We start from the raw sequence: 26645 nt of genomic DNA, 5'->3' as shown, positions 1-26645 counted from the left end.
AAAAATACGGATATTATATATGTGGTAAGTATGTCAGTCAATGCGATTAAAAATTCATGCTTATAATCATTTATTATATATTTTATATCGTCGATATCAATATTCAAAAACAAATTGAGTGGGCACGGCGAGAGACGTGTATATCACAAAGCTGAATTGTCGATTTCTTGTTCTACGCAAGACTCGCGAGTCGAACAACAATAAATTACATAAATAACGAATCTTTGCATGCAGCTTTAATAATAACACAATTAAACAATTAAACATCCTTATTACACACTCTGTTACATTTCGTCAAACGCATACATGCATGCATGCGCATAAACATCTCTCTATATCATCCTGTCAAAGCGATGCATATCTCATAAATTATACTCGATCGTTATATATAGACACACGTATACAGAAAACAAAATATCAAATTTGAATAAAAAGAGAACAATCGTGATATAGAAAGTGATAATAGATCCAAGAATAATAACAACGGCACGTCGCACAACAACAGACGTATGAGAGGTCGCGCGATCATCTCGTCATCTCGCAAATAGCCCCGCGTGTCTCGCGTCCTGCGTTATCATACATCAGCGATATAGGAAAGCTCAGCTCGTCCTAGCGCAAAAGTGCGCGTGTTTTGACACGTATACATGGAATAACAATACTCGCGGCGCAGATCGGACAGCGGCGCTTTCTCCGCGCTGAGTGTGACGCTTATGCCTTTTCCTTATCATTATACATATTATTGTTATATTCCTGGTGGTCGACTATGGTCTAGAAGACGGCTCTGGGTTTGCCATACATCTGCTGGATCGAGCGCCACTCGTTCGGGTAGTTCTGTCGCATGAACGCCATCAGCTTCTTGGCGTTGTTCGCCTGTTGCGCTGTGCACCTACCGCAGCCGTTGTACAGGGCTTCCGGCAGTAGTGCTGCAAGGAGACAATCATTTTTTCGTTATACTATATCGTTGTTTACGAGAGCCAGTGCGGTATAAGTATATTGGGTATACTTATACCCCGGCGCGCGAGACCTTTAATTGACCAAGTGCATTGACCCGTCCTGTGTGTGTCTCTATTATAACCCGCTTGCACGTGAAAGTCGAGAAAAACCCAATGAGTATAGTGCAGAGTATAATATACCCAATAAGTAGATGCAGCGGTATACCTATAAAAGTATGCATGTCTGGTTTTGAACTTGTTTCTTTTATCAACCATCGAGTTCGGGTGGAAGATCGGAAAATCTGTTGATTTTGTTTTATATGCGACTGCGTTAGGATAATAGTATACGTATCGCGCGTGTATGTGAAAGGGACGCCTTATTCATAATTTCGTTCGCGAGTTAAACGTATGCCATCAGCGGTATAATACTTTTATCCATCTCTCACGACCCACTTCCATATGCGTACATCTAATAGAGACTTTTCTTGATAAATTTAAAAAATGTTCAGATAACCAAATTTTTCAAACAATAGAAGCGTTATTGTCTTATCACCCCGAACGAATGGATGATTTGAAAAACTCTCGTTTTCTTCGACATTTTTCCTTTGTACACCTATAAGCGCATAGTCGTACTCTTGATTGGCAGTATAGAGTAGAATAAGCGGCGATAAGGGAACATTTCACTTTTCGCCGCGATAACGTACACTATACACTGAGTCACGATAGCGACCGCTTGATTTTCCGAAACATAGCGGAAGATTAGTTAACGAAATAATGCTGCTATACACGGGAAAATTAACAAATTGAAGAAACGAAAAGTTTTCAAAATTACTCGTTAGACCGTGTACACGCTTTTCAAGCGCGTCTTAGTGATAAGACAACGTGTCTATTGTTGTGCACGCTCTTTAAAATGTATTTCAACAATCGAGATGATAAGTTGTCTGAATGCTTACAATGGAAAAATAAAAATACAGATTTTACAGTTGGATTTTGAGTTCTCCTAAAATTTCTTCAAAGCAAACCGGATTTTAAAAATTGCATCTTTTGTACCAATTGTAAATAATGCCTCTGTGTCTTATATTTTCAAATACGAAATAAGCTTAGAACAACATCAAAAGCATCGCGGTTGCTGGAAATTTAAGTGAGATATACTACTTCGTTTGTTTCCCTGACCTTGTGAACCAGTTGTCACTTCTCCTACATTGTCTCGTAGCATACGAACCATAACGCACTCGTAATAGCGACGAAAATTAAAATTCGACGTAGCGAAAACTCGATTATACACTTGAAGAGGAAATGAAAATTTTTTCATCCGGGCGGCTCAGTCAATAAAATAATAACTCACCCTTGATCTGCTTGCCGATGATATCGCAGGGGTTGCGCTGCAGCACACATCCGATCTCCCTGTTGACCAGCTCCCTGTTCTGCAGCAGTAGCGAGATGTCCTGCGCCAGAGTAGAAGCCGCCAGGCACATCAGCAGACAGACGACGATAAGGTTTCTCGCAGCCATTGTGACGATAAGCTTGTTCTCTCCTACTCCTTTTTTTCTGTCTCTCGACCAAAAGTCTAGTAGCGCTGCTCGTCGTCGAGTGACGTCTACTCGGGACCCACTGGCCCTTTAATAGGTCTCGCCCGATCGTTAGCCCCGCTCGTCGGGCGGGGGGAATCCGTGTGCTGTGGCTATAACGCGTATAATGACCGGCGACGATTGGGCAGCCGCTGCGACGTGATTATGCGATTGTATACGGCCGACTGTATATAACGGATTCCGGGAAAACGAATTTTCTCTCGCGCCGCAGAGTGAGAGAATGGGACTTGGGATTTTTTTTAATTGATGCGACTTTACTGCAGCTCTCGGACTTTGCCTTTCGGACTTTACTTGATGTTCGACGAAGTCGTTGCGATGCACGCGTATTTTCAGCTTTTTCATTGGGCGTTGTTAGATTGATTATTCGATATAGGTATACGATATTATTATAACGCTGGCGTATATTCCTATATCTGGGTATGATTAACCGTTTTCTCGCATGCTGATGAGGCTTGAGAATGCGCTGCGCGCTGATGGTCACGATTTCGAGAACGATTTTGCCGTAGTGTCTTATCGATGATTCGTCATAGGCGCAGTACCTTAATTAGGATAATTACAGTACTTTGTAGCGTCAATGTGCATTGTAGCGTCTTACAAATATGCCATCAATTTTTTTAAATACCTACAGAAATTAGAAGAAAATGGAAATAAATTAGTAGAAAATAGAAGCGAGGATCCGCTTAACGTATTTAGCTAGGATTGCATCTTATACATTGTATTAATTTGTATGTAATAATTTTATACAAAAAATGATGGCCTGTAATCCAGTTGGTCTTCATCTTGTAATCTATTATAACACTTCATTTCGCAGAAGAAAAAATAAGAATTAAGGGTTTTGCAGCAGCTAATTTAGAGTTTGAATACGCGTATTACACCGAAGCGCCATACGTATAAATGCAATGACACTCAAATTGGGGCTATACAATTAGTAAAACAGCAGTTGCAGAATATTATCCCTGTTGAAAAGAAATAAGTTTTGAGACTGCAGTTGCATAGAAAAGTATGTGATAAAGGTATACATAATAAAAATACATGCCAAAAGTCTTAATAAAATTCAACTTTTTACACACATTAATCAAAGTACCATGCGGATATATTAAATAGTAACATTTTATAAATTATTTAAACAAGTTATAATTGTACTGTATATAGGTCATATGTTAATATTATTTACATGTACATAACTTTATTACATACAAAAAATACGTTCTAAGAATATGTATTTCTTTTCAACAGGGATAGCATATAATATAAGGACTGACATATATGATATTTTGTTCGTATATTTATAATCACGTGTTTTTTGATGCGATGAAAAATAGATAGGGGAGAGGGGGGCGAACTTGAACGCGGGCCAATATTATAACTCTTCTATAACTTTTGAGTAATCATATCTGACCAAAACCAACATTTGGACCGTCGGATTTTTCTATAAGCAGCGGTTATGCGTGCACGGCCAGTGAATGAAAAATTCTCCAACACTTTCTGTAACTTTTAAATGTCAGGGCAAGTGTGACCACGCCTGCAGTGTGTCGAAAAATTAATATTGCGGGCCTGTGAGAGATCAAAAAGTACACGTTAAAAGGGTGATTTTGACGCCGGGTCGCTTGCTGTGCGTAAGTTTTAAGGCTAGATATTTTCACGATTGAATTTTTCAAAAACCCTTGGGGCTAGTTTGTACATCAGGTACGGGGCAATACTGTACATAGGATTAACATAGAGAAATATGGACTTGAAATCCATTTTTATCGAAAGAAAGATCAGTAAAAATGCGGTATGCTGAAAAAAGCTGTCAAATGGCGCATAAGCTGTGATAAGGGATGACTGACCTATAGTAGCGACACGGGTCGCCAATATGATATAAAAATCTTAGAAAAATCAAAAAATTAAGTTTCAAACATTATGTGTACAATTTTCTGATTAATTTTTTCACCCCATTCTGTATTTAAATTCAATCTGTATAATATTGCCCCGAGACCGTTATAGGATTGCCCCACCCCTGGGGCAATTTTATAAAAGTTATGCTTCGTCAAAGTTGTGGACGGATTTTTACAGTGACCTTTTAGGGAGCTGAACATTTTTTTATAACAACTTTAATCCAAGTACTTGAAACCTAATTGATTGGTTTTCTATTCTCTTTTAACGGTTTTAAAATATAAAGCGACAAAAAAAAGCGTTCAAGTTCGCCCAGCTACTACATATAACATATGATTATTTTTCAAGATGCCTGACACGGATTATTATAAAAAAATGTACGGTACACCTGCACTTATTATGCATTCTTTGATTGTTATGGGTTCGCCGTACAATTATATTACGGAACATTATATACATTTTATATATAAAACTTGATCTTCTATTACTTTCGCATATCTTCTACTTTTTAATAGAGGGATTACGTTTCATAAATTTCGAAATATTTGTTCATTATTGAATATTATATGTATTAATAGATAACCCCAAGGGTTAAGAGGATAGCCGCAGCATCCCTTATATACTTATATATATTGTGTGCGTATCGCATATCGATGTTCCGTTCCCGCCATAATTACACTTAGGTCCTATATGTATATATATATATATATATATATATATATATATATATATATATATATATATATATATATAGGTATACCGCATCGGGCAGCGGACTGTCAAAACAAAGAGAGGACTTAATTTTTGTACAACATATAAAAAAACGATGAATATCCAATAATACGAATAAGATATTTTATAAGGGTGGGTATTACTATAATATTTTTATTTTTATTGATGGATCGTGTTGTGAGATGAAATTCTAAAAAATTTTCGCATTTCAAATGCTGAACATAACCTCTTACATGTTGATATATGCGCGTTCTATTTTTCATGTAACTATAGGTACGTTTTGAACTGCACATTACGGTGAAATATAATAAAATTTAGAAATACAATACGACAATAAAATTAAAATTGAATCGTTTAATAAGCCTGCTTTAACGAGCTCTGTTTCGAAATCTATTAAAACACAATTCAATCAGAGTTTATCTGTTCCTAGGAAAGAAATCATTTCTGCATAAGTTAAACTAAAACTATACCACAATGGACGAGTCAGCAGAAAAAAGCAGTGTCTCTTTTTCCTTTAGCCTGGATTTAGATTCCGTAGTCAGCGATGCTTCATTAGATTCGGATGCAACTGATGATGGGCTTCAAATTGATGTTGCAGAAGTGGATGATTTCAATAATGATAATACAACTAAATTAAGAAGACAAGTGACTGTTGATGAAACATCTTTTTTGAATGAAATGGAGGAGGAGATTGAACGGCAATTGGATGCAAAGGCAGCTAAATCTAACTTGACTGCTACGAATGTAAAAAATATTTTGAAACATGTTATATCACATGAACATGTTAGAGCAATGGTCAATAAAAGACTAACAAAAGGAGATGATGATATTGTTTTTGAACCTAAATTAACAAGGGCTAAAGCCAAGTAAGTATTTTCTTCATTTGTTTAAAGTTTTCAATTTTTTATATATTTGTTTTCCTTTGAAACAGAGAACTAGCTTTGGCTCAACCTGATATCCCTTGGCCTATGACACCAGTAAAGACCACAACTTCTGAGGTTCAAGTGCTTATACAAGAAGAATTTCCTGAAGATTCCTCTGATGAAGAATATCAACCTGACCAAGATCCACCAAGCGATGACGATAAAGATGTGGATAATTCTGTAGGAAGCGATATGGATTCTCAGCCAAGAACACCTGCAACTCCCTGTGAGTTATCTGCTTCAATGGAGAGAGCAATCACACCTGATGTTCAATATGATCAAGAAGGAGTTTTTAAAGTACCACAAAAGTGAGTCGATTTATTTTGATTTTCATCCTTCATTACAATAGAAATTACATTTAATAAATCAAGTCTAGTTATAATTTATACTATTTATAATTATATGACATGGTTTTGAAGTATTCCACATGTTCCAACTGAAGAGGAAAGTATAGGCCACAGAACTCGATCAAAACTGTGTCTTAGTGAAACACCTTTAGAACAAATAGAACAAGCATTTATCCCACCAGATATCACAACAGACATGTATGACTGGGACTGGGAACCAGAAGACGAGTATATCAACTTTTTGAAGGAATTGTATACTCAGCCTATTCCAAAAGAAATAAACATTGATGATGATCCTGAAGCAGATCCAGAGTATAATATTCTGGAGGATGAAGACATAGAATTACGTATGTGTATTTTTATAATTTATGTAAACTCTTTTTAGTGAAATCTCATACTATTTAATATTTAACCATCAAATTCTATTCAGTGGATAAAGAAGAAGAACTCAGAGAAGACAAAGCAGTCAAAATAACCAAGAAAGAATTGAAGACTTTGATAGCAGAACTTGATGAATTTGCAGACCAGTTTGCAAAACAACATGAGCAAGAACAACAACGACAACAACTATTACAACAACAGCAACAGCAGCAGCAACAACATAAAATATCGAAAAAGAAAAGAACTCCCGATTCTTCGTTTGTATCAATGGAGACTTCTTTTCCTGTAAGGGTGAAAAAACTCAATAATATTTTACATTGGAAAACGTTATTGAAATTTCTCTAAATGCATTACAATTATTAAAGGGAAATCCAATGGTGGAATTATTGCCTGTGTTAGCTGAACCAGAACTTCCAGAAATTGTTAATCCACACCAACGCTATTTAATATCTGTTCAGCTTTCTCAACATGTGCAACTAATGGCCCAACAATTTATAATGACTTATAAACATCCAATGCTGCACAAACATTCACAAATTTGTAAAGACAATTTAGGCAGTTTACGGTATCTACAAAAATAGTCAAATGAAAAATATTTAATATATTTAGAAGTTTATGAATAATGTATATTAAAAACACTATTCTTCTTTTATAGTACTTTAGGTGCACATATTGGTTCAGAATTTATAGCTCAGAATCTCGCAGATGCATTACAGTTAGTTTCTGATTGGGAATTAAAATTCACTGATGAGACATTTTCTGAGGAATATGCTGAATTTCTAGATGCAGAAATCGAACAAGAAAAAATCTTTTTTAAGACAAAAAGAAAATATAAAAACCAGTTCCACCCTGAATTAATTAAGTTAATGGTTGATAGTAAAGCACTTATGCATCCCCAATTGCTTCCAACCGTTTTCCCTAATTCTACTTCAATACACGATAAGCTCAAATATTTATCATCAGAAGAACAGTACTAGAAATTTTATTCAATTTCATATTAATTAGTAAATTTGTTCTCTTTTACTAAAATTTTTCTCTTGTTAAATAGTCTTATAGCTATTGGATTAGAACAGTTCATACCATACATCAAGTCGTTGAACAAGCGATTTAATAAAGACTGCCATATATTTGCCGATGCTGTAAAAGAAATACAAAAATATTTGCTACCAACAAAAGATGTGAAAGGAATGATAATGCACATAAAAAGACGTAAAATAGCTAAGATAAACAACCCCATTAAGGTATGTATACAGCAAAAATAATGTACTCAATAACAACATGATAAACATTCAAAGATAATTTGCATTTTTCAAATTCCAGCATTATTATGTAACTGGCTCAGCTCCAAGAACAGAACACTGTGTTTTAAATAAATACGACCTTAGAGCACCAATAGATCAACCTATAATTTTTTTACCTCCATTTTGGAAAGATATAATTGACAATGTAAGTCTGAACATATCAAAGATAGTAGTTCTATAAGCATTGAAAATCGTTCATTTTAAAACGTGATGTATATTATTCTTTAGATACGGTATGGCACACTTGAGGAGTTCTTATGTTTCACGAAGTCAAAAAAGATAGATTATGACGACGAATTTCTTCCAGTATCTCACGATGAGATCATGATACATAAAGATCATGAATTGAGAAATCCGATAGTTAACGTGATGAGAAATATGCCTTCGTTAATGACACCCCAAAAAGCAGATACTAGCACATCGTCTTCAAAAAGTGGCAGCTCTGCGAGTAGTTCAAAGCCCAAAATAACGCAGTCGAGGGTAAACGAAGCTGAATCCGATGCAGAGTCTGCAGAGAGTATGAGGACATGCGAAACGGACGAAGAGGAGTCGAGGCCAACTCGATTAAGGATGACTACACCTCGTCTGGCAAAAATCAAGAGTGCTCAAAATATGAAACTTATGGCCCAGAATTTATCACCAAAGGTTACCACGTCGAGTACTAATACCATCAATGAGAACAAAGACTACTCCGACAAAAATGACGACGACGCATCTTCGTTTAGCAAAGGGGTGAGCATATAGCCATTGTAAAAATAGAAAAGTATGCGATAATAATACACTAATCATGATTTTTTTATATGTAAGGATAATGAAGACGAAATAGCTGAACTTATGCTTGCTAGCACAACCATAAAGAAGAATACTGCAAGTCGAAAGAAGACAAAGCAAGCTAGAGAGTTGGAAAATTTAAAACGATTGTTAGAGGCTGAAAATAATATTAATGAATGCGATAGAGCTACGAGTATGTTGAATCTTGTTTAATTAATATTTTCATTCATATTAGTATTTTTTTCTTTTCTTAAAATAATTATTTTTTAGAATTTGCTGCCTCATATATTCAAAAGATTAACATGAAAGTGGAATCGAAAGACCCAGAGCTATATAGGGCTGTATTCAAGTTATTTTTGGACTACAGTGAAAAGATAGAAAATCTTGATCAGAATAATGGCAGCGATTATTTTCTGGATGAAAATGCATCTCTTCCTGGTGGTAAAAATTTACAAGTCACAGAAAGAAAGGATATTGATAGAGATAAACTTGCAGTGGAACTTTATAAAGAAGTCAATGAAAAACTCCAGGAATATCCGGATCTGCTCACAGATTTTTTATTATTTTTGACACCACATCAGGCGGCACTAGTAGACAAATCCGTAGAACACACACACTTGCTGAAAATGCGCGAATTTGTTCAAGTAACCGAAATGTATTTCGCAAAACAACCTTCTCGTATAGGAAAAGTTATGCAAGCAATGACACAAATATCCTCGGATCCGTTTGTAACGATCGAGACGGCACAAGCTGTAATGGGCGCAGCTCTTAAAGGACATCCATTAATTATGGATCTGTTTTTGCAAATTCTTCCTACAGGGAAACCTCCTGAAAGGTACTGTACCTACTACTTTTTAATTTACGGCACCATACAAAATTAACGATGTAACGTATTGTTCTATAATTAGATTGCTTTTCACGATTAGCTTGTTTGCTGCTCACATGTTCGAGAATCTTTTGTGTCCAGTTGGGCCACATGACAAAAACAAGGCCTACGATGCGGATGCTCCGGAATTTTATGAAAACATTGAGCTACCAGTGTCTACTCCTCAAGAAGACCCTTACGGAGGCGATAGTTGCAAGTGTGATTGTCACAATTTTGTTGATTCGAAAGCCAAAGGAACCAACGAACATTGCGCGTCTTGTGGGACAAGGGTAATGAGAATATTGAAAAACTTCCACTGTTAAAATCTACATACAATTACAAATGCGTATATTTTTTTAGTTTTTGAACGGAAGGATATATCTACAAACTTCCGAAGGTTTGAGGCCAGCGAAAATTACGTTCCCTGGAGCAGACGATGAAAAGCTCGAGAACATTTCGCGAGTATCTTTAAAAACAACTGAAAGATTTGTTCCATGCCCACCGCCGAGAAAGCGTCGGAAATCTTCTAAGAGAGATTCATTATCTGAGGAATCCAATGTTAAACCTTTTTCATCCAAAGGATCGCCTACGAAAGATAGTTTGGAAGAAAGCGATAAACCGTCGACAAAATCTAATAAAAAGGGCATGAAATCGCCATCTAAATCTATAGATTCTAAGAAATTAGTCAAATCTGCTTCTGTAAAAAGTAAACGAGAGAAAAGGACTGATAAAAAAGATGTCAAATTTGAGCCAAAGACTGATGACGATCAAAACGAATTTGGTCCTAATACTGATAATACGGAATTTGAAGAAGGTATAGGCTGTAATACTACTAATGATGAATATGTGGATTTGTGTAAGTATCAAATGTTTGAATGGAATCCCACGAATATTAAGTTTCGATTAATCGATCATATTATTATTATATTTATTATATAGTTGGTACTAAACTTGGTGAAATAAGTACCGATAGTCATGAAGACGACGCATTGACAAGCCCGGAAAAAGTAAACGTTTCTTTCACAAATGTGGAAAAATTAGATAATTCTAGTGATTCTGATAGCAGTACAAATTTGGAAACTGAGCAGTCAGCTATTGATACGCCTTGGACAATGCAAGAAGATAAAATACTCTTAGAGAATGTACAGAAAGAATACTCGGAAAAAACTTTTAACTTAATTAGTGCATCATTGAAAAATAGATCTGTTCATCAGGTAAATATGGATGTTTATTCAAATTTAAAACTATATTTGATTTACATTCTTTTAAACTAAATTTATTTATATTTCATAGGTGAAGGAACGATGTGAATATTTACTGTCTCTGATAGAAAAAATGGCATAACGATAACATTGTTCTTTTTGTACAAAGTTTGTTTTTATAGAAAGTGTAAATAGTTTACAATAAAAAATTGAAGTACCGTAAATTTACATTTTTTTATTTCAATTTATTTAATAATGGCTTTTAAACTTTAACGATGCTTCTTTTTCACAAGTTTATTACCATTTTATTTTAGCAGAACGCAAATTTACTGGTTCACCACTCTCATGAAATTCTATTATGTACATTACATTTACGTGTACTTAAATGTAAATTGTTGCAATACACTGCAGTCTTACAATAGACTTATATTGTAGAAAAACGCTGTTTACAACTTTAAGTGCCTAATATAAACTTTGCCCATCATACACGCATTTATTTTTTTTCACTTATTTGGACAGGAAAGTTTTTGTATAATTATTTGCTATTTTAAAATTGTTATACTAAGCGATTTCAGTTAGTAAAATTTATACAAATATTAAACCAAATCGACTATAAAAATTTTATTTTTGAGATAAATTAGTTGCAAAATAAAGTATCAGTGTCAAGACACCCAATTTTGAAAAATTACAAGTGTGTATATTGTTAGTTTTTGTATGTTTTATGAATTTTAAAATAATAAGTTTGAAATCAATCACGCAAAGTACAACATTAAATAATTTAATTTGATTGGTTTATCGATTATCATCGTCTCCTGACACTGATGCTTTTAATTCATTTTGTGACATTTATAAAGGTTTTAATTCTTTAATAGCAAGAACATTATCAAAATTACAAGGTTCTTATAAAATCTATTTAAAGTATAAAATCATTATTGGATAATGTAATAATTTACAATGATTTAATTGAGGTGCAATCAGTTTGACAATATCAACTTTTAGCTTAATCATAATTGATTGTTGCATAATGGCTATTGATTTTTTCAATTTTGGGAAATTTTTCGTTATGAAATTGTACATAAATATTTGCAAAGATCTGTACAAAGTGAGCGAGTGAGTTGGCAATCAGCACGCATATTTACAATCGCATATGAACTTCGAATTTTATATATACGCAAATTATGAAAAGGAATCAAAGTTAATCTTAATTTAAAATTAACAAATTTCATGTAACGATAATAATAATTAAACGATAATTAATTGATAATAATAGTGCCTTAAAACTGAATTAAAAAAAAAAAAAAATGAAAATGATTCAGGTAATTGACTTAAAAGACTTCCATGTCCACTTCTACACCAATATCAAGAAAATCATCTCCATACTCTTGAATCCGTCTTGAACAAACCGGATTCGGGGGCTCAGAATGATCGGGATCGTCTGTTACGGGACTTGGTGGCGGATTAGAGACTGTACGATCTGAATCGATTGGAATCCTATCCATACCTTCGCCCCTTCTTAATCTTGCTTCTTCAGCTATTTGTCGTGTTGAAAGTTCAGCTCGGTTTAGTAAAGCTGGTAAATCTTTATTTGAACCATCTGAAAAAATAGATTTTTTAAATAAGCAATTGTTGTTGCAAATTTACAATTTTTGTTAAATATTCAGTTATTTACATACTTTCTAAGAGTTTCATAAGCTCTTGAGTCTGTTGTTTTCTATGTGTGGTCTCTATCATCTTTTTTCTATCTGTATTCTCTCTTTTGTCCTGGTAGAATATTTCTCGAATTTTTGGCTGAGGAATGTGATCGTCATTTTTAACAAGGTAGAGGTAAATTCCGCCTGCAGTTCTTCTTCTGGAACCATTCATGATCAACATACCTCCTTCTTCTTCTATCTTCTTTGTTTTTTGGAAAAAGTCGATAGCTTGCTCTTTTCCTAAAATTTCAACCACCCTTTCTGCAAGTTACAAAATTTTTTTATTTATACAACGAATTCAAAATTAATGTTTATACATTCAATAAAGCAATATCTACTTACTGATGAGGGTATCCTTTTTTTCTGATAATTTGTCTGCAATATCGGCTGCTACTTCATCAACAGAAGATTCTGTAGTTACAATTAAATCTGGAAGGATTCTGGCTGCTCCTTTTGGATCTTCTTCATTTTCATGACTTTTACTCCTTTTACCCAATCTTAATTTAGCATTACGCCTATCATTAAATGTTCTTTTGTTTGTCAGTCTTGGTTCTACTTCTTGATCCTCATCAGAAGTATTGTTATCTCGGCTTTTTTTATTAAGTGAGTATCCCATTGTGTAATCATAACTTTCAACATTACGATCATGGTATAAACTTCTTGTTACTCCACAAGAGACCAAATCTTCTGTCAATGATTCTTCTTGCACCTGTGTACACCATACTTTGTATTTGTCATTAGACCTAGACTGTTGATTCAATGTCTTACAGCGTTTTATCTTGATTTTTGGTCTCTTTATCCTACAATGTCCTGCATCAGAATCAGAGTCACTTTCAGAAGCTTCTGATACATCTGAATCATCACTATATCTGAGCTTATTGGATTGCTCTGGAACAGGGGGAACATGACTATGTGGTCGTTGAAGAACATTGTAAGCTTCAAAAGCATCGATGGGCTAAAACAAGAAAACAATCAATTAATAATTCTGAACAATCAACCTGCTTGCAAATGACAGTTATCATAAAGAATGTAACAAAAGTAATTCCTTATAAATAAAGTTTTTTAACAGCATTATGTATCGAAAGGTGATACACTCAATAATGTTGCTTGATTAAAATAACAAATTTTAGACAGTGAAAATACCATTCAAGACACAAAAACAAAGTAAATATCGATGGATGAAAATGTGAAAGGTATAATAATTGACAGGAATGCTTAAGGAGTCGTCATATCAGTAATTGACAAATTTTAAGCGCTTATATTTTTAAGCAATCAAAGAAACTCTGAAACAAGGTTATGTTCTTATTCTGTCAAATAAGAGGCCTACCTCGTCGTCGACGACTTCTCCGTCCTCGAGCTCCAGTGATTCCGTCTCCATCGAGCAGCGATGAGCTTGTCAAGCCTGTACTGAATTACCTTTACCTCGGAAAGCTGGATTTTTCGCGATCTAGGAGGTGGCCCCTGGCGATGAGTTAAAACTCAATCTGACCGAAATTGAACATCGGATGGTCGTCGGCAGAGTTGCGGCCGTTCTCTACCATTTGCGTTTGCAACTGCAAGTACTAAAACTCAAGTAAAATGTACCGATGCAGCAGCCGTCTTCACTTGTTCGCAGAGTTAGTGTTTTTCTTCATTAATTTTATCAGAATCAAAAGTTGGTAGGTCTGATGACTCGTATGCGCCGATGCGCGGGAACTCGTTAAGAAATTTGAATATTTATATTGTAAAAATGAGTTTCAAAACATTAGTATACTTCGTTAATACATATAACTAAATGTGATTCGAACCTACTTCATGAAAAAAATCTTGTAACTTGATCGATGACGTAATATGATTATGATAGATATGGAAGTACATTGAATATAATTGAGAAATTTGTTTAACATAGAAAATTGGCGAAAAAAAAGAATGATTTACATAAAATATGTAAAAGACTCCATCAGGTTGGGACTAGATTAAAAAAAAAACCATAATTATTTTTTTCACATTTTTCTTAGTATTTTTCATTTTTTCGTGGTTGTCATTCCCACTATATAGGCTATTTAAAAAAAAAACGTAATCTTTATAATACCTATATGTATAAGGAAAAATTAAGACATTTCCATATTTTACCTTAAAAAAGCGATTAAAATCGCAGTCAGATATGATATACATATAGGTACAATAGATCTCTATTTCGCGCATATATCAGCACTGATGATTGATTAGCTAAGTATAAGTATATAAATATCCGCTGATGTGCCGCGTATAGGAGGTTCTGTCGATAACGTTCAGCAGTGCAATGGATCACGAAGTAAATATAATAAGTCGTGTTTAAATAATTTCGATCAGTGCAATACATTTTCATGTATAAGTAGTATCAAACATGCGTTTTATAAAATGTTTACTTTTTTATATTTGTTTATGGTTACAACAGAATGTAGGAATGGCACAATTTCATCGATTGCCTAAAGCTGTCCAACCCGTCAACTATGACATTTCTATAGTGCCGAATTTAGAAACTTTTGTTTACACTGGTAAAGAAAAGATTACAGTAAATGTATGTACGCATATAGTTCGCTACATTTATTACTTGAAAATATTCACTTTAATAGTACCAAGTATACCTAAACAATTCATTTTTCTTATATTTTACAGGTGTTTAAATCAACTAAGAGTATTAAATTGAATTCTATTGATTTACTAATAAGAAATGTTACATTCAACAGTGGAAATAAATACGAAATTTTATCATCTGATAATATTGTATACAATAATTCAGATGAAACGGTAACTATTAATTTTGAAAAAGATTTACCTGTAGGAAATGGTGGGATTCTTGAATTTGATTTTGATGGAATAATAAATGAAAAGTTGAATGGATTTTATCGCAGCAAATATGTCAGGTAAATTCTTGTTTCAAAACTAATTTGCATGTTGGCACTTTGCACAAAATTTGTTATTTTTATTACAGTAATGGAGTTACAAAATTTGCGGCAGTTACTCAATTTGCCCCTACAGATGCAAGACGATGCTTTCCGTGTTGGGATGAACCAGCAATTAAAGCTACATTTGATATTACTCTAACTGTTTCTAAGGGCTTACAAGCTATTTCTAATATGGTAACACATTTCTTTCTGACATTTTGAATACAATCATAATGATTTATTTTAAATTTTATCTATATTACTTTTATCAGTAATTAAATTCTTTTGCATTATAGGCAATAAAATCCATCAAAGATGATTTGAACATGATCACTATTACTTTCGAAAGAACACCTATTATGTCAACATATTTAGTTGCATTTATGGTTTGCAATTATAGTTTTTTGAAGAAACAATTAAATGATAAAATTATACGCCTTTATGCCCCTAAAGATAGAATCAAAGATGGTGAATTTAGTTTAGATGTTGCATCAAAAGCATTATCATTTTACGAATCTTACTTCAACGTTTCATATCCACTTTCAAAATTAGATATGATTACAGTGGCAGATGTCAGTTTTGGAGCGATGGAAAATTGGGGACTGATCACATACAGAGAAGCTGTTCTTCTTGTTGATTCTGAAAATAGTTCAATAGTCAATAAACAAAAGGTTGCTTTAACAGTTGCTCACGAATTAGCTCATCAATGGTTTGGAAACCTTGTAACTATGGAGTGGTGGACTGATTTATGGCTGAATGAAGGATATGCTTCATTTATGCAGTACTTAAGCATTGATCATCTCTATCCAGAATACAACATTTGGATACAATTTCTAATGTCAACTTTTATAAAAGCTTTGGAACTAGATGCTCTTGCAAATACTCATCCTATTGAAGTGCCTGTTGAAAACCCTTCAGAAATAACAGAAATTTTTGATCAAATTTCATACAGTAAAGGAGCAAGTATAATACGAATGATTCATAATTATATTGGAGCTGATGATTTCCAAAAAGGAATGACTTTGTATCTTAATAGGCATGCATACTCAAATGTTCAAACAGAAGATTTATGGAATGATTTAGAGGAAACCAGTAGTAAACCAATCAACAAAATTATGTCAACATGGACAAAGCTGCCAGGTTTTCCACTTGTCTCAGTAACTGAAAACGATACAAATGATGATTCCAAGAATCGAATTTTCATTTTTTCTCAAGAAAGGTTTTACATCAATGGTTCTGTAGATAATACTAATACTATTTGGATGATTCCAATTACTTTGAGTACTGCCCCAAATCCTGAGAAAGTATTTAAAGTAATAATTTTAGATAAAAAATCCAAAGTTATAGAAATAGAAAATGTTCCCAAAAATGCATGGATCAAAGTTAATGTTGGCACTGTTGGATTTTTTAGAACATTATATAGTCGTGAGTTATTAAAAAAGTTGTTGATTGCAATTCGGGAACAAAGTTTACCTGCATCTGATCGACTTGGATTGTTAGATGATTTATTTGTTATTGTGCAAAGCGGCAGAAAATCCACTGCAGAATATTTGAAACTTCTCAAAGAATTCGAAAATGAAAGAGAATATATAGTTTGGTCTAGTATTTTAAACAATTTAAGAAAAATCAATAATATTTTATCGAACGAATCGAATATTAATAGTAAGTTTAAGAAATTTGGAAGAATCTTCTTATCACAAATTCATTCAAAGCTGGGCTGGACACCAAAACCAACTGAAAATCATCTCCAAACATTGCTAAGGTTTGACATTATTTTATACGTTACTTTAATAATTATAAGAATCATGAATTAATGTTATCATTTTTTTAGATTATTAGTTTTATCTCAGTTGGTAGAGTTCGAAGATGCATCTGTTATAAGTGAGGCACAGCGCCGTTTTCAAATGCATGTAGAAAAAGAAAGCATTTTACCGGCTGATTTTCGTAGTTTAGTGTACGGAGCAGTATTATCAGTTGGAAATTCTGAAACTTATGAAAAGATGTTATCTCTTTATAGGGAAACAAGCATGCATGAAGAAAAAAATAGGATTCTGAGTGCACTTGGTTCAATAAAAGATGTAAATATTTTACAAAAAATACTTGAATTTTCTATGAGTGAAGAAGTGAGAGCACAAGATGCTCTTCAAGCAATCGCATCAGTGACAAAAAGTCATCAGGGCAAGCAACTTGCTTGGCAATATTTTAAAAACAACTGCCAAACTTTTATTAAACGTTATCAAAGTGGTACATTACTAACAAGGATAGTAGAAACCATTACAGAGAGTTTTGTGACAGAAGAAGTTATAGAAGACATTCAAGGATTCTTTAAAAATAATCCCGTTTCGGGAACTGAAAGAACAGTACGTCAAAGTATTGAAATAATAAGATTTAATGTAGCTTGGTTGAATAGAGATAAGGAAGCTATCAAGGAATTTTTAAACCTTAACAAAGATGATTAGAAGTTAGATTTATTATTAAAATGATGTAATATTTTTATATATATACAAAATATATTTTATACAAAAGGTTATTTTTATCATAAATTTATTATCTGAGAAATCCAACAATTTCTCGGTTTGCCCCAAGCTTATCTTCACTTTTCAAGGCTGAGAGGATTCCGTTATTAAGATCTATGCCTACACTTGTTCCCATCTATAAGATTATAATAAAATGTTACAAATAAATGTAAGAATGTGCATTAGGATGTTATTACCTTCAGAATTTTACTTAATGTAGCAGGCTGTAAACTTCCGTATCCCATTTTAACAATTGATGATATTCTTCCATTTGGCATAACTGAAACAACTATATTAGCACTGCTGCACATTTCTTCCTCAGATGACGGATCCACTACACAATTATCACCAATCTAAAAAAAAAAGTTTTAAATAAAATTGGCATTGGTATTCATTAATGAAATTCTGCTTTCCTACTTTGCATAATGTAACAAGAACAGGACAATTTGTGGTATCTAATTTTTCACTCTCGTAAATGTCATCTGATAAAACAATGTCAGCCTCACCACCATCTAACATAGCGCCTTTTACTTTTGGAATTTCTGTACTATACAGTGCTGCTTTTACTGCAACAGCAACTGCATCGAATAAGTTACCACCACATTCCAGAATCTAGGAAAATTGATAATAGTTTTTATTTAACATTTTTGAAACCAAGCAGAAACAAACAAATTTATAAAAAAACTTACCAAGATATCAACATATAATTTCCAGCACTTTTTATGGGGTAGAATAGATAGTTGTGATAAATTCATTGCATGAGGAGATTGATAAGCCAATGCTAGCACATTGCTGATTTCATTAGCTAAATCTTCTCCTCCTTTTCCTTCAAAACTTGGTGTTGCATTTGCAGAGCTGTAAAATAGTTATATAAACATATTTAAACTAACTTATGTTTGTCAAACAATATGTAATTTATATATTATTTACCAATCTACAAAAAATTCTATTTTTCCTTCATTAGGACTATCAGGATATGGTGTATCAATTTCTACTTTAACGCCAACTAGAATATCTGTATTTCCTATACGTAATCTAGCAGATCCATGAACTTGATCCATCAATTTGGTTTCTAATTCCATGCATCGATAATCTGTTCGACTCCTACCATCATTTCTAAAATTTGCCTAGAATACAGCAAGGAAAAGATGTAGCAATATTTTTTATAAAAAGTATTATTAAATAAACCGTTTGTATTATGAAGTTCAACTTTCTTGACATTAGCACAATCAAGTATATATATGTACAATAATTGAAATTTTGCTTACATCAACACCATGTAGAATAAACGTTTTCTCAGCTAAACTTAATGGTACTTCTGCCATTGTTTGAAATATAAATTGAATTTTTGGCAAAAGAAAACTTTTTCTTTTTTACATTTGTTAGGATAACCTATAAAGTTTTATAGAACCGTCAAAAATTTTTTATAAAAAAAGTATGTATGTTGTGCCTACACGGGGTTATGTGCAGTTATTTAGAAAAAAATGTCACAAGTGCTTTTGAAGTGCTCGTCAGTTCATTACCTAAGATACAAATATAAAAACAAAATTTAAATCAATACGGAATTAAAACGCCGTAAACAGAACGGTGAATAATAATTGGTCGTTATATGTCCGGCTGACGCACGTGCTACTTAAGTATAGCTATAGATATAGATTGACGCTGACGTCATACCTTACTATTATACCAATATATGCTACGATGGGTTGAAATTGTACCAATTTATGTGCAGATTTTTGCATATTTTTTAAAAGGTTTTATCTTCTACTACCTAACTACAAAATACCTTTCAAGCTTAAAAAATGAATTTTTATAGTAATGTGAATGTAACCTATGTATTCATTTTGAACAACGTACTTTAGTTTTACTCTATAAATTAAAGGTTTAACACATTATATAGAATATTATGAAAATTAATGTTTAATGAATATGTCTTTCAAGGAAATTTAAAGTATTTTTATTTATTAAATGTAACATATTTATTATGGTTTTAACTATTACACTATATGTACATAAATGTGATTACAAATATTTTATATAGGTGAATTTTCAAATCCAAAAGAAGCATATTCATGAGGCTTTGTATCTTTAATGTAAGGGAAGCCTGGATCACCAGGGTACGATGCTGGCCTATTCTTAACAATTTTCCAGCCTCCTTTCCTAGTCCAATCCTAAATAGACAAAATTTAAAAAATCACATAAGTATTGAAAAAATCTTTTTAAAAAATTGATTTTACTTACACTTCTATTATATTTCTGGTAATAGTGTGCACCATAACAAGTCATAATCAGAAATGACAGCTTTGCAATAAAATGCCTTGTAATCAAAGCTTTGTTTGCACCCTAAAATTTTAAATAATTATTTTAATCTATATTTTATAAAAGATGGGGTCATGAACTAAAAATGATGTTTTGCTCCAAATGACTTTTCTGATCAATCTCTATTAAATGACATATAGGCCATTGATATGAATGTGAAGTATATTTATAAATATGTTCTTAGAAAAAATTCTGAAATAGAGCTTTTGTTTTTTGAGCCATAAAACCATTTCCCATAGTTTAAGTCAAATGAACAACCCAAACGGTGTGGGCACTAATTATTAGTTTCAGTATAAACACTTCTTAAATTACTTACAATTACAGGAGCAAGGGCAGCTTCAAATTTATCCATTGGATATCTATAAAATCTTCTAATAGGATTGAATCTTTCTTTATAATAATCTTTTGGTATAATAGGTTCTCCATGCAATTCTTGATCCTTTATCCATTTAGCACGCCAAGCTCGTTCTGCATCCGTCATGCCAATCATACGTTCTCTTTGGCTGGCCATACGGCCCTGGATGCCCATGACCTTAACACCAGAGCTGTTTGAGCAGCCATATTCATTTGCAACGTCGTTTCCTCCCACTTAAACAAAAATTAATTGTTATATTATTGTACTATACTAAATGCCATTTTGTATATTAGCCTATGCAAGAACAGAGCGACTAATGACTGTAAAAATTGGAATCGCAATCATTTGTTATCTATGTCTGATTTGTTAAGAAGATAAATATTTGTACCATCCGTAAGAATATATTATATCAGTTATTATTTGAGTACTTTTTGCCAAACTATTAAGGAACTCAATATCAACATAAATACTGTAGGATTTTCTATCCATGAAACAAAAATGTAAAGTTCATATAAACATATTTGCCGTCAATATTGTTGTTTATAATAAATCAGTTTTATAAGTAATTTAATCACAAAGTTGTCACTCTAATTTATAAAATAATTCAACAAAAATATCTAATAAAAATAAGTAAGATACAAACTTTTGTCTGCTTTCCTCTTTTCGCACCACTGTCGGAGAAACAGGTTATGAGGAGACTATACTTGATTACGTCACAGAATATAGAGAAATGACAGGCCACAAATGCGCATGCGTAAGTCGAATGTTTGAAAAAGTATATACAATAATAGATCGATAATGACATTCATCAAAATCTATATCAAAACAGAAGTGAGTATCTTTAAAATTGCCAAAAATGAAAATATCTTTATAATATTACAAATATTTTTTATAGTATAACAGAATTGCTATAGGTTCAAGGAAATGGCAATTGAAGGAAACAAATTAAACACAACAAAGTAGTCATAGATAGATCATTTATTTATTTAGTTGTTTCAATCGCAATATACTTTTCTTCATCATAAATCATCTTTCATATAAGTTAATTACAATTATCTCTTATCTAACTGCTAAGGGTTATAGGTATTTCACAGTATTGACTCTATTTCCTATTTCAGATGACTAAAGACTTTTTTCATTATCTACAAATATATTTTGTATTTATATTTATGTATATATATACTTATATATATATATATATATATATATATATATATATATATATATATATATATATATATATATATATATATCTTTCATAACATTTTTCTCTTTCATTTTTGTCTATGTTATGTAGATAAGTTCCCGGTTCTTAATAAAATGAGAATGAGAAATAATAATATATGAAAAAAAAAACAATGTCAATATGTATATACGCATAATGCTTCAGCGAAAAATCGCATAGCATTTAAAATATCTTTATTTACGTTTAATTGATTGTTGTCGTTTTTATAAACGATTCCATATCAATGATAATGATATTGTAAGATTATAATAAGAAAAGTAATTGTACAATAGTAGTAATGATTATACAGTATACTTAAATAACAATTAAAAAAGTGATAAATGAAATTGAATATTTCTTGCAAACTTATTTATACAGGATTCTCTTGATTTTATCTCATGCTTTTAGTTTTTTTTTTTCATTTATATTTTTTAGCTCCTCTTTTACATTCGTAAGGAGGTCAACTGTTTTTCCGGAAAAAGGTTTTTAGGTAATTAGACTATTTATGTTAAATGGAAATAACGATAGGTACTTCACTGTTTTAAAAGGTAAAATTACTTGATTTGACACATATGATTGAGGTTTCGAGCAAGTTTATCGCTGCTTAGCTCGCGTCTCACAGCCTAGAGGTGATTTAGATACGAATGCACATTTTTTCGTTTATAACGAAAAAAGTAACATGTCGCCGACGCAGTACTACGCTTCAACGAATATAATATGCCGAACCTGCAGGCATACATGTTATCTCTTAATTTTTCACGTTTTTTTCACTAATGTTTTCTCTTTTCATATATACTGTACTTTTTATATTTTATACTTCATTTCTTTTAATTAATTATTTTATCATTTGTTTTATTTCTTGTTACACTTTGCGTTAACGCGTTGGCGCGAAACCTACGAAGGCCAAATACTTTAAAACGTCTTTCAGAAATACCGAACCGCAAAATCATTAATTTTTCCTGGATATTTCTGATATTTATTTTGAAAGATTTGTGCTTGGTAGATCGCGTCGTACGCGCGCGGCTGTGTGAGTTCATTGTGCATTGAAAAAAAATACGATTATAGTAAAACCTGAAAGCGGAGCAGAATAACTGCAATACTGTTTGAACCATGAAAAAGGTGTGTTTTACGCTTCTTTTGCGTATCGTCATTTTTTCCTTACGTAGTTTTTTTCTTTTGAAGATATAGTTTTAGCCGTTTTTACCTATCTAGGGTTTTATGTACAACATTTTTTCAATCATAGCAACATAGTCAAAACACGTTTTTTATAATTCACTTTGCGAAAACTTTCATTATCATCCATTTTCAATCTATACCTTTTTCTTAAATCCTTGACGCCGTTCCTTAACATTCTCTGAAACGTTTTATTTTTAAATCCCGTACTCGTGTTTTGATTCCCGCCTTTCCTTGTCTAAATTCTTAATCAATTAAATCTTTCAACTTTTTATTTAATTTAATAGTCAACATTTTTTTTCCATCGTATATAAACTATATGCAATCCACCAGTACCTAAGTAAGATACACATAAAATATATCATACATCGTCTTTAAGCAATTATAACATATTAAAATTATAAAATATACGAATCGCAACGTCATGTATATTATGTGGACGACAGAGCGTAATGCAAATTTACGTCGCATTATGTTTTTTTTCTTATCCTCTCGTTTGCACGTTAATAATTAATACGATTCTTGAACTCCTACGTGCCAGCTCGTACGTGGATATCAAATACTTTCTTATGTGAATATGGCGGATGACGTAATATTATTTTTGTTACTTAAGTTTGGTATTGCTTGAATGATTCACTCATTTTTCTCAACGCATGAGCCATGCGTTCCTCGAGCTGGTCTTTTTCTTTGGCCGAGTATATTCATTTTTTTATCCATTTTACTCTAACACAGAACTTTGGGAACTTTAAAACAATAAAAAAACATCATATGTCCTATGCTCTACGTGCTATTTTCGCTATGTAATGCATAAACAAACAAAATAAAATCGACTTAAAAATACGGTTAAAATTAAGGGCGTTATAATTATCAATTTTCGTCTCATTACCTTTGATTTTAACGGCTTTAAAACGTTTTGTATCATCTAGTTTCTAAATAACTGTAAGACTTTTGTCAAAATAAAGTACGCATAAAAATCAAAATTTTAAAATGACGTTGAAACGACAATACGCGAATTTATACAACAATGATTAGATCATCATTCGTTTAAGTAACGCATTAAGAATCCGTATGACGTCAATTCTTTTCACGAAATAAATTTGATTAAAACTACCTAGATTGCGCATCTTTGCAGAACACATCGTTGAATATTGTACATACGGTGGCTTTCAAACAATCGAATATATCCTACATAAAAGAAACGCAATAAAAAAGGGCCGTTTGCCTAGTGCGATACCTCAATATAGTTATCGCATATAATAATAGAGTAGGTATATTATGTTTTTTTTCTTTTTTTGTTATTTCGTAATATGAAGTAAACTTTGTTTCACAGACACCGATTAAGTAGTAGGACGTTAGTTTACGTACGTGTAATTTAATGTGACTATAAGTACATTGAAACTCCGATCTACAAGACTTTTCGTCATTATTTCGTTTTATTTAAGTATATTTTTTTAAAAAGATTTCACGCGCGATTCATCTTACGTAGTTTGGTTTACGTCATGTATATAATATGCATCTCAGCAAAAGAGAGACTATATTATAATGGTGTGTATACGTATTACATATGCATAATACGATGTCCTATCTATAATAAAGAATGAAGCGACGATTTTTCGAGAGTTTATTTTTTATCTCTTCGCAATGATAACATGCACGCGACACTTATTCAATGGTGTAATTGTATTTCTTCGCTATCATGAGTACGCTATAATTTTTTTTTCTTCTTTTAATCGTCATTATTCATAGTACGCCATCACCGCAAAAAATTTATGACTGGAACTCGAAATGCCGGGGGACGACCACTAATCGTTCTCAGTTTCTGCTAATTTCATTGAGTATAACGCTGTTCGTGATCATTAGTTGTGAAATCCACAGCAAGTTTATGCGCGTGTGCTTTATTTAAAATGCTCACGAGAAAAGATAAAACAACAACATGCGTGCATAGGCCTTCTCAAGTTGAGAAAATTTAACAAACATTTTCCTACTGTCTCGTTATTTTATTCCGTTTCTTAGCATTCATTATTTCGTTTATTTTTTGCGAATCACGATAATTTGTGAAGCGCGTGCGCGATCCGGAGCGCAACTGTCAATAGATTTTTCACAATAACTATGTAAAGACTAGGCTATATTCTAGTAGTTCACGAGTCTATCAAGCGATTAATACTATTACATTATCTAGGTTTTATTAAGATCATCATTCATCCCTAAATAACGACGACAATGCATGTAGAAAAGTGACCACCTCCTCGCGTCGTCGGTTAAACGCGAAGCATTTAGAAAGTATTGTGGCAGTGGTTTTCGTAGATGCTTCGACCTTAGCCTCGGACCAAATTTTGATTTTTTAGTTGGTTTCATCAGTAAAACACAATTTTTTTTAGATATTTTTCAACAGTTTGTTGAATATCTTTTGTTTTTTCTTTGTTTTCGAAAGTGCTAAACAGTTATTGATCCTTATGCAAATTATTCTATTCTCTTTTGATCAAGACCATTTACTTTATTAAAAGTCTTCGTTCGAAATCGCGATTCCGTTTGCAAAGGTTCGACAGTATACAGGCTGAGTGCAAATTTTCAGTTTATTTGAAAGTATTGTAATGCGATAGTCGTTGCTTTCGTTTGACTTCTCTCGTCTATAGCTAATGTTGATTAAAACATAAATGTATGCTTTCAGAGTTTGGTCATGTGTCAAAATGATTGGATTGTAAATGAAGATGAAACGGAGCACAAACTCGTGATTCACAGATGCAGCTAGGAGTTGTGGCCGCTTGTATTTCATTACAGTGCGAAATTTGGTTACCGTTAAAGCCAAATTGTTCGTTGTTCCTAGAGGAACAACTACGGCATCAGCCCAAATCGCTAGCTCGAAAGATCGCGCACCACCTCCTCGAAATTTTGTATTTTAATTTCAGTCATTCATTCGCTTTACTCTCGCACACCTATTTATTCTTTTAAAATTCCGCATAAAGCGAACCTTTGGCACGTGACTTTGGCGTGATTTACGTGAAGAAACGTCGCTGCTAACTTTGCACTTCATGATTCGTCGTCTATATCAGTTCTCCGTCATACTCGCGCCATGCACACAGATAATGTTATTAGGATGTCATGGATTTTATTGATTACAGCGCAACTTTACGCGGCATTGGACAACGCAAGAAACGGTGCAAAATAGCGGCTGCGGATGCGCGTAAGTATTAGCATAGTCGTAGCTGAAGAAATGGTCGAGATGAAATAGTCGTTTAAACGTGTAAGAATTAAACTTGGTTTTGGTGGCGAGTGTGAGGTGCAGATGTAGATTGCCGATGTTGTCGTGCTTATCGTTGCTCCTCTTCACGAGTACATGGTGATCACCTCTCGGCCTCCACCCCGTACTATCAGCACTCGTTCCAAACCCTCTGTCAGCACCTCCAAGAACTCCATGTCTAGATTTTAAATTAAAAAAGTGAGATTTAGTAACTTTACGAGGTTTGAAATGTTTTGCTCGAGTAGTTCGCGAAAATTTCGATACTTCTTTTTCATTCCAAGTACCAGTCATTTTTATAAAAATT

General features: G+C 32.9%; 7 protein-coding genes across 19 annotated transcripts in view; 2 read left to right on the top strand and 5 right to left on the bottom strand.

The window, feature by feature from the left end:
- Window positions 1-53: 53 nt before the first annotated feature.
- LOC100116643 (ejaculatory bulb-specific protein 3-like) lies at window positions 54-2698 on the bottom strand. Its single transcript, XM_001601035.5, has 2 exons — window positions 2278-2698; window positions 54-923 (listed from the first exon to the last, which is right to left on the bottom strand). The coding sequence occupies exons 1-2, from the start codon at window positions 2441-2443 to the stop codon at window positions 769-771; spliced, it is 321 nt and encodes a 106-aa protein (XP_001601085.1). The 5' UTR covers window positions 2444-2698; the 3' UTR covers window positions 54-768.
- A 2436-nt stretch (window positions 2699-5134) lies between these two features.
- Window positions 5135-11142, top strand: LOC100116678 (GON-4-like protein). 2 transcript variants are annotated; one of them, XM_008210238.3, is made up of 16 exons: window positions 5135-5260; window positions 5559-5994; window positions 6060-6359; window positions 6471-6745; window positions 6829-7064; window positions 7145-7344; window positions 7435-7749; window positions 7828-8020; window positions 8100-8225; window positions 8309-8812; window positions 8888-9044; window positions 9122-9686; window positions 9760-10006; window positions 10077-10572; window positions 10656-10930; window positions 11010-11142. In XM_008210238.3, the coding sequence occupies exons 2-16, from the start codon at window positions 5603-5605 to the stop codon at window positions 11058-11060; spliced, it is 4332 nt and encodes a 1443-aa protein (XP_008208460.1). In that variant the 5' UTR covers window positions 5135-5260; window positions 5559-5602; the 3' UTR covers window positions 11061-11142. The 2 variants fall into 2 exon arrangements, with proteins under 2 accessions (XP_008208460.1, XP_008208462.1); XM_008210240.3 differs by having other exon boundaries at window positions 5145-5260; window positions 9778-10006.
- Window positions 10971-14218, bottom strand: LOC100116713 (phosphorylated adapter RNA export protein). Its single transcript, XM_001601089.5, has 4 exons — window positions 13937-14218; window positions 12952-13564; window positions 12592-12870; window positions 10971-12512 (listed from the first exon to the last, which is right to left on the bottom strand). The coding sequence occupies exons 1-4, from the start codon at window positions 13985-13987 to the stop codon at window positions 12244-12246; spliced, it is 1212 nt and encodes a 403-aa protein (XP_001601139.1). The 5' UTR covers window positions 13988-14218; the 3' UTR covers window positions 10971-12243.
- LOC100116757 (puromycin-sensitive aminopeptidase) lies at window positions 13971-18204 on the top strand. Of its 3 annotated transcripts, none has more exons than XM_008210233.3 (6): window positions 13971-14225; window positions 15026-15148; window positions 15247-15494; window positions 15563-15710; window positions 15812-17277; window positions 17347-18204. In XM_008210233.3, exons 1-6 carry the CDS (start codon window positions 14196-14198, stop codon window positions 17972-17974), a joined length of 2643 nt encoding a protein of 880 aa, XP_008208455.1. In that variant the 5' UTR covers window positions 13971-14195; the 3' UTR covers window positions 17975-18204. The 3 variants fall into 3 exon arrangements, with proteins under 3 accessions (XP_008208455.1, XP_001601173.2, XP_016843473.1); XM_001601123.5 differs by lacking the exon at window positions 13971-14225 and adding an exon at window positions 14655-14902; XM_016987984.2 differs by lacking the exon at window positions 13971-14225 and having other exon boundaries at window positions 14909-15148.
- LOC100116784 (exosome complex component RRP42) lies at window positions 17966-19695 on the bottom strand. 3 transcript variants are annotated; one of them, XM_001601146.6, is made up of 7 exons: window positions 19555-19695; window positions 19300-19423; window positions 18962-19158; window positions 18721-18886; window positions 18449-18643; window positions 18229-18384; window positions 17966-18167 (listed from the first exon to the last, which is right to left on the bottom strand). In XM_001601146.6, the coding sequence occupies exons 2-7, from the start codon at window positions 19354-19356 to the stop codon at window positions 18063-18065; spliced, it is 876 nt and encodes a 291-aa protein (XP_001601196.1). In that variant the 5' UTR covers window positions 19357-19423; window positions 19555-19695; the 3' UTR covers window positions 17966-18062. The 3 variants fall into 3 exon arrangements, with proteins under 3 accessions (XP_001601196.1, XP_031784333.1, XP_032455716.1); XM_031928473.1 differs by having other exon boundaries at window positions 19523-19672; XM_032599825.1 differs by having other exon boundaries at window positions 19300-19687.
- Window positions 19696-19972: 277 nt separating this feature from the next.
- On the bottom strand, window positions 19973-21405 carry Ndufb6 (NADH dehydrogenase (ubiquinone) 1 beta subcomplex, 6, 17kDa). Its single transcript, NM_001172319.1, has 4 exons — window positions 21349-21405; window positions 20667-20938; window positions 20273-20374; window positions 19973-20202 (listed from the first exon to the last, which is right to left on the bottom strand). Coding segments are annotated over exons 1-4 (513 nt in total). The 5' UTR covers window positions 21350-21405; the 3' UTR covers window positions 19973-20064.
- A 913-nt stretch (window positions 21406-22318) lies between these two features.
- Window positions 22319-26645, bottom strand: part of LOC100116848 (solute carrier family 12 member 4) — a 147668-nt gene continuing 143341 nt past the window's right edge. For 6 of the 8 annotated variants that reach the window (XM_008210248.4, XM_031929429.1, XM_016987987.3 and 3 more), the window contains one exon: window positions 22319-26519. In XM_008210248.4, coding sequence (XP_008208470.1) covers window positions 26428-26519 — 92 coding nt within the window. In that variant the 3' untranslated portion in view covers window positions 22319-26427. The remainder of the gene's footprint in view (window positions 26520-26645) is intronic. The other 2 variants (XM_016987985.3, XM_008210249.4) reach the window with 1 other exon arrangement.

This window comes from Nasonia vitripennis, chromosome 4 (assembly GCF_009193385.2).
Source record: "Nasonia vitripennis strain AsymCx chromosome 4, Nvit_psr_1.1, whole genome shotgun sequence".
Taxonomy (NCBI): Eukaryota; Metazoa; Arthropoda; class Insecta; order Hymenoptera; family Pteromalidae; genus Nasonia; species Nasonia vitripennis.
This window is presented reverse-complemented; position numbering and strand designations above follow the sequence as displayed.

What these genes read in the sequence shown, in the direction of transcription:
- LOC100116784 (XM_001601146.6), bottom strand. Translation starts at nt 19,356, where the DNA reads ATGGCAGAAGTACCATTAAGTTTAGCTGAGAAAACGTTTATTCTACAT. An exon ending in TTATTCTACATGGTGTTGAT is followed by an intron (nt 19,159 to 19,299) that starts GTAAGCAAAATT and finishes GCTGTATTCTAG; the next exon opens with GCAAATTTTAGAAATGATGG. An exon ending in ATAGAATTTTTTGTAGATTG is followed by an intron (nt 18,887 to 18,961) that starts GTAAATAATATA and finishes ACTATTTTACAG; the next exon opens with CTCTGCAAATGCAACACCAA.
- LOC100116678 (XM_008210238.3), top strand. Translation starts at nt 5,603, where the DNA reads ATGGACGAGTCAGCAGAAAAAAGCAGTGTCTCTTTTTCCTTTAGCCTG. An exon ending in GGATGAAGACATAGAATTAC is followed by an intron (nt 6,746 to 6,828) that starts GTATGTGTATTT and finishes AATTCTATTCAG; the next exon opens with TGGATAAAGAAGAAGAACTC. An exon ending in GCGCGTCTTGTGGGACAAGG is followed by an intron (nt 10,007 to 10,076) that starts GTAATGAGAATA and finishes ATATTTTTTTAG; the next exon opens with TTTTTGAACGGAAGGATATA.
- LOC100116643 (XM_001601035.5), bottom strand. Translation starts at nt 2,443, where the DNA reads ATGGCTGCGAGAAACCTTATCGTCGTCTGTCTGCTGATGTGCCTGGCG. An exon ending in CATCGGCAAGCAGATCAAGG is followed by an intron (nt 924 to 2,277) that starts GTGAGTTATTAT and finishes GTCTCCTTGCAG; the next exon opens with CACTACTGCCGGAAGCCCTG.
- Ndufb6 (NM_001172319.1), bottom strand. An exon ending in CTGCCCTTGCTCCTGTAATT is followed by an intron (nt 20,375 to 20,666) that starts GTAAGTAATTTA and finishes TTAAAATTTTAG; the next exon opens with GGTGCAAACAAAGCTTTGAT. An exon ending in ACCAGAAATATAATAGAAGT is followed by an intron (nt 20,203 to 20,272) that starts GTAAGTAAAATC and finishes TTGTCTATTTAG; the next exon opens with GATTGGACTAGGAAAGGAGG.
- LOC100116757 (XM_016987984.2), top strand. Translation starts at nt 14,975, where the DNA reads ATGCGTTTTATAAAATGTTTACTTTTTTATATTTGTTTATGGTTACAA. An exon ending in AAGAAAAGATTACAGTAAAT is followed by an intron (nt 15,149 to 15,246) that starts GTATGTACGCAT and finishes TATATTTTACAG; the next exon opens with GTGTTTAAATCAACTAAGAG. An exon ending in CATCTCCAAACATTGCTAAG is followed by an intron (nt 17,278 to 17,346) that starts GTTTGACATTAT and finishes TCATTTTTTTAG; the next exon opens with ATTATTAGTTTTATCTCAGT.
- LOC100116713 (XM_001601089.5), bottom strand. Translation starts at nt 13,987, where the DNA reads ATGGAGACGGAATCACTGGAGCTCGAGGACGGAGAAGTCGTCGACGAC. An exon ending in AAAAAAGGATACCCTCATCA is followed by an intron (nt 12,871 to 12,951) that starts GTAAGTAGATAT and finishes TGTAACTTGCAG; the next exon opens with AAAGGGTGGTTGAAATTTTA. An exon ending in GCTTATGAAACTCTTAGAAA is followed by an intron (nt 12,513 to 12,591) that starts GTATGTAAATAA and finishes CTATTTTTTCAG; the next exon opens with ATGGTTCAAATAAAGATTTA.